Source organism: Periplaneta americana, chromosome 3 (assembly GCF_040183065.1).
Source record: "Periplaneta americana isolate PAMFEO1 chromosome 3, P.americana_PAMFEO1_priV1, whole genome shotgun sequence".
In the NCBI taxonomy this organism is placed as follows: Eukaryota; Metazoa; Arthropoda; class Insecta; order Blattodea; family Blattidae; genus Periplaneta; species Periplaneta americana.
The window spans coordinates 99166665-99181307 of NC_091119.1; the positions used below are offsets into that span (position 1 = coordinate 99166665).

Sequence of the window (14643 nt, forward strand, 5' to 3'; positions counted from 1 at the left end):
TGCTACTGAAATCTGCATCTGGGAGAATCTATGTAGAGGTTACCATAGTAACAACATACAGATATTCTCAGGTTGCAATTCAAGCACTTGCAAATTACCAGATTAATTCTAAATTGGTCTGGGTTTGTCTATAAAACCTTACAGAACTGGCAAACACAACAAAGTAACAAGTGGGTGGGTGTCAGGACATAAGGGAGTGATAGGTAATTAGAAAGCAGACACCCTTGCAAGGAAATGATGGACTATGCTAAAATATCGACTGGATCTGAGCCACTATTTGGAATTCCAGGTCTGTACTGTATGGGGGTAATCTGCTTAATGGCAGTCCAGACCTAACACTGACAGATTACCACGTCTTCATCTGAAAAGATTCCTCGTTGGCAAGCATTTCAACAATGATGAAGTGAAAACAATGGTCCAGGAATGGTTGTTGTCTCAGGCAGCAGATTTCTATGAGGAGAGTCTACAGAAACTTGTCTCACGCTATGACAAATGTTTCAATAGCAATGGCAACTACATATAAAAGTAGCTACATATATATAGCATCTGAGAAAAAATGAAGTACCCAATTAGAATTAGCCACGAAATTCCTTGAAGGGCAAGGGTTCCTGACTATGCAGGGTGGGTTGTCAAGCAGTTCCCTGCAGTTAGCCACTCTGGGATTGGTGGTCACTTTTGTAATGTCATAGCATGTGGGTTTACATTGAAAGGTCCACTATTCACTAATCACTGCTTGGGTTACAAGTCACTTTGTGATAAGCTTCCATTGATGTTGTTCTTTCGCTGTTCTTGACCATAGATGGCCGAATCTTGATCTGAGTTAGTCATCTTGTCTTCTGTCTTCCAACATTTCGTTTGCCGATCCTTGGGTCCCATGTCGTAAGGATGTGTGTCGACCAGTTTGCATTTTGAGTCGCATCACATGTCTTGTCCATTTCTTCTTCAGCTTGTCAGTCATTTCTGCTGCGTCTTTGAGATGTGTTTGACTCATGTCTTACGTAGTCTTTGTGTCAGTGTGATGTTCAGCATCTTTCTCTCCATTTTACTTTCACACTTTCTCAGTATGTCCTGCTCTCTTTCCATTAGAGACCAAAAGTACCTATAATGTTTTGTAATTCACGTTTATTGCAAAATAGTCCTTACTTTAAAAATAGACTTCGTAATATTTTCGATTAATAACTAGTGGTGTGTGAAATTACTGATAGCCTACTGTACTACATTATCACCACTAATATATTCTGCATAACCAGAGTCTGTGAGAGGTTCAGCCGAGAGTGTGTTTGCAATTTCACTACAATCTATTCACTCATTATTTCGAGACTGAATCCTAGTGTCAACATATGATTATTCGTTTTGTCAAGTTTGCAATCGTATATTAAATCAGATTGATTTCTTAAACATAAAATTAATTACAGAAAGTCTTCGAACAAAAGTAGTATTTATTTTATATCACCCTACAGACTTCATCATTTTGTAGAAATTCAGGCACAGTCAGCAAGGTAGCCCTTTTCTATTACTGATCTGCCTAACTTTTTTCAAGAGCTAACTTATTGTGTTTATATTGAATTATACTACAGTGATTGGAATTCTTAAGGACATTGATACTTTTTTTGGATACTTATGTCATGGTCATAGTCCTCAATTTAAATAGTTAATAGTAAAAATTCATGTCATACCTGTAGGCATATCAATTTGGGAAATTGATGTAATTTGTATTGATTATTTAATGACAAATTTAACTCATATATTTAGAATTCTTGGTACAAATATTCTCTAACTATAGCAAAAATTAGGATATAAGTATGTTAGGTTAAATGTATGTAGAATTCACTCAGGAACATGCTCGTGAAATTGTAAGCATTCAGTCTGTTACATGCTGTGTACGCATTACTGGAAACAGTTAACTATTTAGAAATTACATAAGTAGTACAGGCTGTGTATTACACTTTTGACTTATAGCAGTTGTGCAAATAGCAAAAGGTCTTTATTGTTATTATTCAATAAGCAGTCAGCCTGGATAGCGTAGTCGGTATAGCGCTGGCTTTCTGTGCTCGAGGTTGCGGATTCGATCGCTTAAATGCGACAGGCTCATGTCAGTAGATTTACTGGCATGTAAAAGAGCTCTTGCAGGACAAAATTCTGACACACCGCGACGCTGATATAACCTCAGCAATTGTGAGTGTCGTTAAATAAACCATAATTTTTTTTTTAGTAAGCAGCTCTTCCAGCAATTTATATAGGCTACAACTTATTTGATACAGATTTTTCTAAAATAAATAGATACTTAATAGACACTGTGTAAACTCGCAATACTGAAGTGTGACTTAACATTTATTTTAGTGGTGAGACACTTAATGTTTTGATTATCCTTTGTTTAGAGTTGCCTGTGATGCCCTGAAAATTGCGTGTGGAGGTCTCTACCAAGCCGTCGAAGTGGCGGACAACAAGGTAATAGAGGATATTGATTTTAATCACATAATTGAATGAGAAATTAATTTCCATAAATGGAAGTTCAAAAAGTGAGACTTAACATTCAGAAGATGCAGTCTAAATAAACATACACAAGGTGCAACCAGAATTGGGAAGTAATACGTTACAAGTAACGCCATTACTAGTAACAGTTACTTTTTCAAAGCAATGGTAATAGCATTTTTATTTAACTGTAGTTAAGTTACTTTTATCAGTAATGAAGTAACGAAAATATCGTTACAATTTTTGTCGTTTTTAATATATTTTGTTGTAAGAATCTCGGACAGTGTAATATTATCCTTATTTGTAATAATACTGTAATGTCAAAAGTTATTTTGATCATTTCAACAATGAGTGTATTACAGTGGCGAAGCTAAGGTGCAAATACTGGGTAGGATGAAAAAATCTGCCTACCTTATAGGCCTATCATCTTTTTATACACCAGATGGTTCTCAGCTTTCTATCAACATTTTTTGTGACACAGACTCTACAAGAAGATTATGACCACTCATTTTCAACCCCAAACAGAATACAGTACTAATAATATAATTTATTTGTCTCAGAGCACCTTGTTAGCCCAGGATATTTCTTATACCATGAAAACTGAAATTTCCTATTTTGTCTTCCTCCATCTGCTATTTTAATATGTAAATGTAGTGTCGATCTCCTATCTTTGGAAGCTCATTTTGTTTCATACACAACAAACAAACAGCTTTTAAGGAACCTGCAGGTTCATTGCCACCCTCACATAAGCCCGCCATCGGTCCCTATCCTGTGCAAGATTAATCCAGTCTCTATCACCATATATCACCTCCCTCAAATCCATTTTAATATTATCCTCCCATCTATGTCTTCGCCTCGTATCTATAAAAATGTCATTTATAGTAAAATTGTTACTTTAGACTTCTGACAGCTTGCTAGCCACATGGCTTATGGTCGTTAACCACATTATGGGTTGTTGTCATGGCAACCTTGGAAGTAGCCAATTACTATTTGACACACCCTGCTCTCTTCGCTCTAGCTTGCAGGCAATGCTGTGGCATTATCCAACATATCACACTTAACTGACTGGCTTCTAGCAATAGCAACAATTTGGCAACATTGCCATGACAGCAGACCTGTAAGCTACAAGCTGTCACAAGTTAAGAGAAACGTTAATTCTACTGTAGTTTAACTTCATTATTATTTAGAATAACTACTTCATTATTATATTCACAAAATTGGACAATTAACTAATATTTTGTCCTTGTAGAATATCTTGCAAAGCAGAAACATATATAAAAATTACTCTATTTTGAGAAAAATTAATTTTTAACTTATTTTTTTAATTCACCTGCAAATTTACAGATACGAGGTATTGCCATCATTATGCTGAAGTATTTCAATTTTTTATGTCAGATGAAAAAAAAAAACATTTTCTTTGTAAATTTTGCACTGGTAGAAAAGAATACAAAATAGTAAATTAAAAAAAAACTATTTATTAATGTAACTATGTTAGCCGAAGTAAATAAAGTAATCACAGAAAGCTATTATACAGGGTGAGTCATAATTATGTACTATAAAGTATTGAAGAGTATTCTATACACCAAAACAAACATATTTTGTCATATAAATGTATAGCCGATAATGCATTGTTATCAAGATATAGCAACATTGTGTTATTTCAAAGCTAGTGTACCAATTACCCCGTTTCAAATCGGAACTAACAGTCGATGTTGTTTTGTGGTTAAAAAGAAATGTATTCATAGTTGGCCGTGTCTTGTAGTTGTGGTGATGTTTTGTTGATTGATGATGTTGAATATTTTAACTGAGATTAGTGTTATTTTTACTTTACTGAATTGCATAACATAACAGTTGGCACTAATACAGAATGGGATAACCATACAGAAACAGTGAAATGACCAGTATGATCTTGATTTACGGTGAAATAAGAATTCTACTGCTGCTGCTCAGTGGTAGAGCGTTGGTACGTTAAACCAAAGATCCCGGGTTCGATACCCTGCTCCGGAACAATTTTTTCCTTGAAATTATTCGATAAATTTGAGGTTACAGAAATTGAAACAGTTAATATTTTAGATTTTAAAACATGGCGGCCATAATGGTATAAAAAAGACTCCATTGCAGAAGAGACTGCACAAAGATATATTCCCAGAAACCAGAAAATGAATTTTGCAATAAGCACTTTGCTTTATTTCATTTACAACAAGAAACTGCCTGGCTGTGTCATAGCTGATCAGTTCATTGACAGTATAGTGAAACATACCTTTCGTTTGTCACATTCTGTCATATCAAAACCAATCTTTCCTCCAAAATGTGTATATTCACAGGGAAAACTACCCATAAGTTGTTCCAAAATTAATGATATAAGAAGACTAATTCCTTATGTACCTCAAGAACATGTTGAATTTTATGAATAAATCCTTCAATGGACATTGTTTGAAAATGAAAACTTGCAAGATCAAGGTGACTAAATGTATGATTGCTCTACATGGTTTAATTTTTCTGAAGTTATAATAATTTGTAATGCTCAAACTTTATTAAACTTCATTCAAACTATTTCAACACCTTTTGATATATTTCATTGCATTTTTCCTTCAAATTGACACCATTTCACTATGTTCCCAATAAAAATGTAAATTTGAAATTACCTCCAAGCAAAAAGGGCTTCAGTCTATGGGTATAAAGTAATTATTTTCTCACATGGAATTGATTATAAAAACATTTTTACTATATTATAAAATAATTATTTAAGAGGAAAGTAAATAATCAATATTTATTTCAAAATACATGTGCATTAAATTAAGTTGTGAGAAAGTTTTATTATTATTATTTTTTTTTTTTTTAAGTTTTCTCAAAATGAGGTTTTCTTGACTGAAACCCCTTCTTCTTGGAGTGATTCGTTAGGATCATAATTGTGTGTGACACCATTAGTAACATGCTAGGAATCTTGGAGCAGTTGTTGTAATGAGTACTAATAGAAATTATTTAAATTTTAATATCCTGTATGTCTATATGCATTAATTAAAAATTCATAATGGCATAATCAAAGATTTGGTTATTGTTTGCAGTGTACTTAAATTGGTTAGCACACACATCGTCAAGGATTGTAACTACCAAATGAGACGTCAGAGTGTGTATGTAAATATATAAAATATAAAATCGTAAAACTGTTCTGTAAAACAATCTTAATTAAGAGCCTGAAATAAAATTTTGGTACAAATGTATAGTACTTCAAAAATTTTATAATTTTCACAACTAAGGTCTGATTTCTAAATGAGTGCCTTTGGTCTAATGAATACGATTTTGGAGTGGTTGAAGATAGAGTACATTTTCGTATATGTACTTAGTCACGCAATACTGATGTTGATAAGATGAAGTCCAGGAAGAATTACATGAAAACAAAACAATATTAACAGTCTGACCCTTGACTTTTCAGTAGATGTAATCATTTATGACTGAAGTTGACATGCTCCAGTGTTTGTCTACCATTTATTTTCGTGTTAGCCAAATATTAATACGATTCATATTTTTCAGGTAATTGACAGTTATTATGTTGTTCTTGAGTGTGCCATTATCTTTGGTTACTATGTTTGCCATTAGATCTGAAGTGCTTAGATAGAATTCTTAGGGACGATAAAGATTCTTATTATATCACCCCTTAAAAGGAATAGATGTAAAACAGTATTTCTCATGACATAGGCTTACAGCATATGAAAGTTTCTTGAAAGTTCATTAAAAGTGAGAAAGGAAATGGTGTCTATCCAGTAAGTAAGAGTCATCATCATCATTGGCATTACGGCCCTTGTAGTATATAGCCTTAGCCTCCCTCAGAACATCCGACCAATCACTCCTGTCTAATGCTCGTGTTCTCCATCTTCTAATTCCAACTTTTGTTAGGTGAGCCTGATCATCATCCAACCATCTCAATTTAGGTCGTCCGACTTTCCTTCTTCCTACTGGCAATGCATCTAGTAGAGCTTTGGGTGTGTGATTGTTCTCCATCCTGGCTACGTGTCCCAGCCACTCTAACCTTCTGAGTTTTATGTCAGCAACAATGTTAATATCTTTATATAATTCATATAACTCAGCATTTGTTTTGATTCGCCAAAACCCTTGCTCATAAGTAGGCCCAAAGATTTTCCGTAATACTTTCCTTTCCCAGGCATTTAAGATCTTTATTGCCCTTTCAGGTAAGGTCCAGGTTTCACTTCCATATACTACTATTGGTTTAATAATAGTTTTATATATTCTTATTTTAGCTTTTCTTGAGATACACCTGGACTTCATAGTTTTATTCAATGTCCAAAGACCTCGATTCCCAGCTACAATCTTCTCTTTTATGGCCCGATTGCATAAAACTTGAGATATCTACTACATAGCTATCCATTTTATATCTTTTTTCTAATGGATAAACACACGTCCGTTTCTGAAAGCAAATCAACAGATGAAATAACAATGCATTGGATAAGAAGTTACTTCTGCTGCTAATAGATGTCGACACTTGTATTTGCATGGTTGTACCATGGTTGAATATCCATGGTTAGATTCTCTCTGATCACGTGGTCAGGGGCATTACATATTACTATTGGGCGAAATTTAAAATAAAAGTATTGCTATCGATATTAATTACACAATGGCTGCTAAACGTGGCAAGAATTTCGACGATTTTGAAAAGAACTTTCTGATTGAATTAATCGCCGATTACAAGCACATAATTGAAAATAAAAAGACCGATTCTGTAACCGTAAGAACAAAAAAACAAAGCATGGGAAGAGATCGCTATTAAATACAATGCGTCTTGCCGTACAGGGCCATGCTCTGCAAAGCAGCTTCATGCTTTGTACAACTGTATGAAAAAAGCAGCTAGAAAGGATTTAAACAGAGACAAGGTAAGAATAATTTTAAACATACAATGCTCGTCGAAAATGGTGAGTGTGTATCTCTTATGACAATCTGTATAAAATAATCGTTTCTGTTTAATTAATTGCAGATGGAGAGGTACAAAACTGGTGGTGGGGTATTCATTCCTAACCTGAGTGAAACGGGTTCAAAAATAATAAACTTGCTTCAGCCTCAGTTTAAACCACTAGACACGGCATATGATTCAAGTGCACAATACTTTGGTCATGGTAAGTAAATTATGTAGGAAATCAGTCCTAAATATATGAACATCCCAGTAATTTTACACGTTTAAGTTTTATGTTATTACGTTTACGTTTAACTTTCATTGTGAATGGGCCTTAAATTTCAATACTTTTCATTTTTAGACGATGTGATATACGAAGTAGAGGTGGATGCAGCTGACTATTTAGGAACATCTGGAGCACAAGACAATCAAGTAGACCTGTGTGTATTAGAAGATGCATCGCTTCGTGTTTTGGACTCACAATCAGAAGAAACTGCAGTACCGGTACATCAACCTTCAACAGCCTGTACCACACAATCAACAGTATCATCAGTCCCTCATCTTACAACTATTTCAACACAAACAACACTAGACACAATACCACACCCTTCAACTGACACATCACAGTCAACACCAACTACCACAAGTCTCATCCTACAACTGGAACTTCACAACAGAAAGGTGCTGTACGAAAGTGCATAAACAAAAACAGTACGATCGAAATAAAACTGAAAAAAGCAGACGAAGAAATACGTTTAATTCAAGAAGAACATAAGGTAAAATTACAGCATATGGAAATGGAACATAAAGCGAAAATGCAATTAATTGAGTATGAAATTGAATTAAAAAAACTAGAGATAGAATACAAGAAAGCTGAATATAAAGCAAAATGTTTGGATTAGGCTATATTTTGTAATTTGTGTCCAATAAGTCCAATTATATTATAAGTATTAATTGAAAAATGTGTTAATTATTTCCATTCGTACTGCATTCCCTTCAGCATCATTGTTATGAACAGCATGGTCATAATCCACGTCAGGTAATTGTTCATGTAACTCATCAGGTAGGTCATCTCTCTTCGCCATGTTATGTAGTACAGCTGTTGCTACTATTACAGCTGCTGTAGTTTGCAATTTTGTCCTCATTCCTAAAGACAAGCAAGGAAACCTCCTCTTCCATATTCCAGTTGTTCTCTCCACACAATTCCTCGTCTTTGTGTGAGCTGTATTGTACCTGATTTCGGCCGCTGTTCCTGGATTAATAATAGGTGTCATAAGATACCTTCGGCAAGGATAGGCACTATCACCAAGAATGTAACTGCTAACTATTTCTCCTGTCTCTAAACGGGCACGAAGATGTGAAGAATCGAAAACAGTACTGTCATGAGTTGAGCCTTGCCACCGGGAAACAATGTCACATATTTCTAGCTTTGCATTACACACCACTTGCACATTCAAAGAAAAATATCCTTTTCTGTTTCTATACACTTCGGCATTGTCTCCACCAGGAGACTGAATTCGCACATGCGTACCATCCACACATCCGAGCACACCAGGAAACCCCGCAATATTAAAAAACTGTGTTTTAATGTTAGTCACCTCTGCATCAGTTTCTGGCATTTTTACATAATTGGGTCGAAGTAGGGCGATGTAATGTGTCACTTTCCTAATGATCCTGCTAACTGTAGATTTATTAACATTTATACTGTCCCCAATCACAATCTGAAAACTGCCACACGCATAGAAACGAAGACATAAAAGCAGCTGGTTCATTCCTGATATCGCCATATTTCTTCTTGTTCTTAGTTCCAGATGTGGGCCGATTTCATGAAGGAGATTCATTACAAGTTCTTTCGATAACCGGAATCGTTTCTTGAATTCACCATCGTCATATACATCAAAAGGGTTATTTTGGTCACGAAATTGTCGCTGTCGTATCGGCATTAACATTTCTTCTTCTGACGAGGAAGATGATGATGATGAGGATGAAGAAATGTTCATCTTGCTATTAATACAATATTTACTAGCAATTTGTAACATTTACGCATTCACCATATTGTATAACTTATTCAGTGGATATAATTAACTCTTTATCCACTTCATTTTTCAGGGGATAAGTTATTCTGAGATTTATACATTGGATAAACGCTATCTCACATTTCGACAACACTTCTCCATTGGATAAAGCTATATAGTGGATATCATATGTTTCAGAAACCGGGCCTAAATCAGTCATAACATCATTATTGTCTTTCACCGTGGAACCCAGATACTTAAAACAGGAAACTCTATCAAAATTAGTATCATTTAAATTAATCTTATTAGTATTGTCATTATTCATATTATACATGTATTTAGTAGTAAGTAAGAGTAAGAACAGTAAAATTATAGCGAGTGTTGCATATTTAATGAACTAGAAGTGGACAACAGAAGTTTTTTTCTGTATATGAGATTGATATTAAAAACAGTAGATTGCTTTTTAAATAAAATTGAACATATTTTTACAAAATAATTAATAATCTGCATGAAAGTTAAAAGAAGAATTTGAACAATCTGAGGATTGTCTGACTGATGTGTCTGTGGAATTAATGGAAACTGCAACCAGAGAAGGTTACAAAACAACTGTTCAATTTTAGCTGAAGGCTTGAAAGATGTTTGTAAAAATATTTTTCGTATGATCCTTCAATGTGTAAATAATAAGGACATTTTAATCTAGGAATGAATATAATAAATGCTATTTAAAAGTATTTTTGATGTAATATTAATTGTAGGAATATGTATTACTCACTATACTCGCCCAATTCTTCACTTGTTTCTGGCCAACACTTTTTGAATATTGATCTGTTGCAATGTCAGTTGCTGCTGTTACACCATTAAGAAGAATAGAATAGTAATTAAAACTCCACCAAACATTTTAATAATCTTCATGCTGAAAAGTTCGACAAATGCAATTTGGATGCAAAAATAACATTTCCTTCCTGTAAGTTTCTGAGATAATGTTACAAATGCTGTCCAGTATGAATGAACCTGCTTCTGTAGTGTTCATACTCATATGATAATGCATTAACAGTATTCATATTGGTTTACACAAATTGACACCAACTATCTTTGAGGAGGAAACCCACTTTCTTTATGTTTTCATTCAATAGAAAAAAATCAGAACACAGTGTTTAACTATTGTGCTCGTATGTAAAATTTACTTTTTGTATGAAATAAAGTTATCCAAAAATTAAAAGCTGGAAACATTAAGCTTAAATGTTTAGCAGAAAAAGCATTGTTCGCATACAAAAAAAAAATTAAAATAGGCCTAGGCTCTATTACACCTCGTGCTTTCGAGAAGAAAAACATAAACCAATCTACCCCACACACTACAGTTCGCACTTTGCTAGGAGGACATTCAATTCCTTCTGATATAAAAAGAGAAGCTGATCCTTGGAGAGGTGCTAGAACAAAAATTAAAATCTTAATTTTCTTATGGAGAATATAAAAATAAGCCAAATCATATGTGGCAAAATAATTAAGAAGTATAGAATGCTGCAGTACAGTAACAATACTTTCTCACGCAGCTGTTCGTCAGAATAATTTCTACAGACAAAAGAATACCCACATTTTAAAGCATAATCAGGCAAGTCGTGTGCGGGAGAATTTTTTAAAGTTAATCAACACCTTCTGTGAAAATGACAAAAATAACATTTGTACTCCGGACAAGAAGAAGTGCATTACAAGAAATAGGAAAAATCCAAAAATGATATTTGAACTTTATCATGTACTGTGAAGGAACTACATGAGAAATTTATTACTTCAGTATAATATGGTTTCAAAGTCAGCTACAAAACGTTTGCTTTCCTCAGGCCATTTTGGGTTGTCCAGGTAAAACTCAGCATCAGACACATGATGCTGCTGTGTTAAACATGAAAACGTGTAGAAAAATCATGTTCTGAGATATTTAAACCACTATATTGCACCACCATCACTGATGAATGTTTATGGAGAGTATGCAGTTCTTGTAAAAACAAAGAAATCCTAATGATAATGCTGCAGTATATAAAACTTGGAGCATTGTGAAAGAGTAGAAAATTGTCAAAAAGACGAAACAACATACAAAAGTGGTCCACACAGTTCAAAAGGAACCTAGCATTATTTTTGTATTTTATAGCTTTTAGTGATACTATTCACATTATTAATTAAATAAGTTTGTGAGCCAACCAAATTTATCCATTTCATTTTGTAATATGGCTCAAAAGCATTGTATCTAATAAAATCAGTTAATATTAATCTGAATCATAATTTGATGTATTTCAATTTCAATATTACTTTCAAGTCGGTGTGTAAATCAATATTGCCTCTACCAAGTCATAGAAATAATCCCCGGATTCAAATTGTAGATACTGTATAATTCCTGTGGACATCATGGAATCTGAAAATTGATTTTGTTTTATTATTTGTAGCACATGAATATTTAGACATGATCACTAACACACCTGACTTATCTTTCACACCTTTAACCAATACTTAGCAAAAAATTAATCTCCTGACAATTTCTATTGTTGACATTTTTGGGTTCCAAAAGTGGCGAGTTTCGTGAGAATGACCCATATCTGCTTAAATCATACATTTCATAGATAAAATCGATTGTCTTAATTTTGATTGTGGGATCACAGAGAATGCATTTCGTGTGTAGACCTAATTTAGAGAATGAACTTTCATCTGTTTATTTGGGTGCTTGTTAAATGGTATCATTGCAGTATGTCTTTTGAATAATAGTTCAAGAAAATAAACTATAAACGGTAATATCATTTGCAGTGCAATAAAGGAAGTGAATTGTTGCTGAATGCACAAATTTAAATGTAGATTGGTTACTTCCTTATAAATCTCAGGTTCACAAATTCAAGTGCTTTTATTTTGTCTTCGTCATGCAACCATAGTTCAGTCAGTTGCTTTGATAGCTATTTACTAAAGGGATCAGAGTTTGGTACATTTCCTGATTTTAGTTTATAACTGTAGTAGTGATTCTGTTCCAAGTACATAGGTTTCCTGTAGGATTCTTATATTATCTAAGAAGAGTGTATATAGGCTAAAAGAAACATTAGAGGAAGAATGGACAGGTTGGCTCAAATTTTACGTTACGTTTCTTTTTTTTTTTTTTTTACTGTAATTTGCATAGGATTTTATGAAATCCTCAAGATAGTCGTTCTACATGATTCTTTGACTACGTGGAGAGATATTTGAATTTAGATTTCATCACAATTTAAATTTAAAATTATTTTTAAACATGCAGACTGAGTCAACTTACCCCGCCCTGGAGGCAGTTGGCACATGATGTGGAGTAAATTGGTTACATGTTAAGTAAGTACAAACTGCATATAAAATTGGATTTTTTTTTTTTAATTTAGAATTTATTTCTTTACAGTGACAAATGATTCAGTATTATGAACGCATACAAAATATAACCAGGGAGTTAAAACATTCACTTAAAAAAGAAATAAATCCTAGAAAAACAAAGTAGAAAAATTAATTTTAAACTTGTGAATGACTATATCATATTGTCTTATTCAGAATTATCTGAGAAGCAGTTTATGCAAACAAAGTTTCTATTTCCATCTGTACACTTTTCATGTACCAATAATTTACACTCCAGACACTGTATCCGCCCTTCATCTGGTGCACTTTCCCTTCTTGAATTATTCTTTGTCTTTCCACTGGTCTTAAGATTCCTTTCCTCACTACTACAGAATCTTCTCTTGCATTTTTGTTGAACAAATTCATTATTCTTTTTCGATTTTCTCTCTTCTAATGATTTCTTAACTGGAGAGTCAGAAAGTATCGCAGTAGACAATTTTTCCCTGATGTCCTCATCTGTAGCTTTGCTACAATACTGAGTGAGAGTCCAGAATGGGATATTAAAATCCTTGGCCACACATCTGTTTTCTAACTTAGTCCTGGAAGGAGTCCATAATTGTACCTATTTTTAAAAAGGGGGACAAAACCAACTGTGGTAACTTTCGAGGAATATCACTTTTGTTGACGTCGTACAAAATTTTGTCCAATATTCTTTTGAGAAGATTAACTCCGTACGTAGATGAAATTATTGCGGATCATCAGTGCGGTTTTCAGCGTAATAGATCGACTATTGATCAGATTTTTTGTATTCGACAGATAATGGAGAAAAAATGGGAGTATAAGGGTACAGTACATCAGTTATTCATAGATTTCAAAAAGGCTTATGACTCTGTTAAGAGGGAAGTATTATATGATATTCTTATTGAATTTGGTATTCCCAAGAAACTAGTTCGATTAATTAAAATGTGTCTCAGTGAAACATACAGCAGAGTCCGTATAGGTCAGTTTCTATCTGATGCTTTTCCAATTCACTGCGGGCTAAAGCAGGGAGATGCACTATCACCTTTACTTTTTAACTTCGCTTTAGAATATGCCATTAGGAAAGTTCAGGATAACAGGCAGGGTTTGGAATTGAACGGGTTACATCAGCTTCTTGTCTATGCGGATGACGTGAATATGTTAGGAGAAAATACACAAACGATTAGGGAAAACACGGAAATTTTACTTGAAGCAAGTAGAGCGATCGGTTTGGAAGTAAATCCCGAAAAGACAAAGTATATGATTATGTCTCGTGACCAGAATATTGTACGAAATGGAAATATAAAAATTGGAGATTTATCCTTCGAAGAGGTGGAAAAATTCAAATATCTTGGAGCAACAGTAACAAATATAAATGACACTTGGGAGGAAATTAAACGCAGAATAAATATGGGAAATGCGTGTTATTATTCGGTTGAGAAGCTCTTATCATCCAGTCTGCTGTCGAAAAATCTGAAAGTTAGAATTTATAAAACAGTTATATTACCGGTTCTTCTGTATGGTTGTGAAACTTGGACTCTCACTCTGAGAGAGGAACATAGGTTCAGGGTGTTTGAGAATAAGGTGCTAAGGAAAATATTTGGGGCTAAGCGGGATGAAGTTACAGGAGAATGGAGAAAGTTACACAACACAGAACTGCACGCATTGTATTCTTCACCTGACATAATTAGGAACATTAAATCCAGACGTTTGAGATGGGCAGGGCATGTAGCACGTATGGGCGAATCCAGAAATGCATATAGAGTGTTAGTTGGGAGACCGGAGGGAAAAAGACCTTTAGGGAGGCCGAGACGTAGATGGGAGGATAATATTAAAATGGATTTGAGGGAGGTGGGGTATGATGATAGAGACTGGATTAATCTTGCACAGGATAGGGACCGCTGACGGGCT

The 14643-nt window shown here is 34.2% G+C and overlaps 2 protein-coding genes across 5 annotated transcripts in view; both read left to right on the forward strand.

Moving 5' to 3' along the window:
* LOC138696316 (uncharacterized) overlaps positions 1–14643 on the forward strand; it is an 85459-nt gene that overhangs the window by 12780 nt on the left and 58036 nt on the right. For all 4 annotated transcript variants that reach the window (XR_011331319.1, XR_011331320.1, XR_011331321.1 and 1 more), the window contains one exon: positions 2379–2448. The gene's annotated coding sequence lies outside the window, so the exon portion shown is untranslated. The remainder of the gene's footprint in view (positions 1–2378; positions 2449–14643) is intronic.
* On the forward strand, positions 2460–8310 carry LOC138696322 (uncharacterized). Its single transcript, XM_069821123.1, has 3 exons — positions 2460–7358; positions 7460–7598; positions 7737–8310. Exons 1-3 carry the CDS (start codon positions 7320–7322, stop codon positions 8075–8077), a joined length of 519 nt encoding a protein of 172 aa, XP_069677224.1. The 5' UTR covers positions 2460–7319; the 3' UTR covers positions 8078–8310.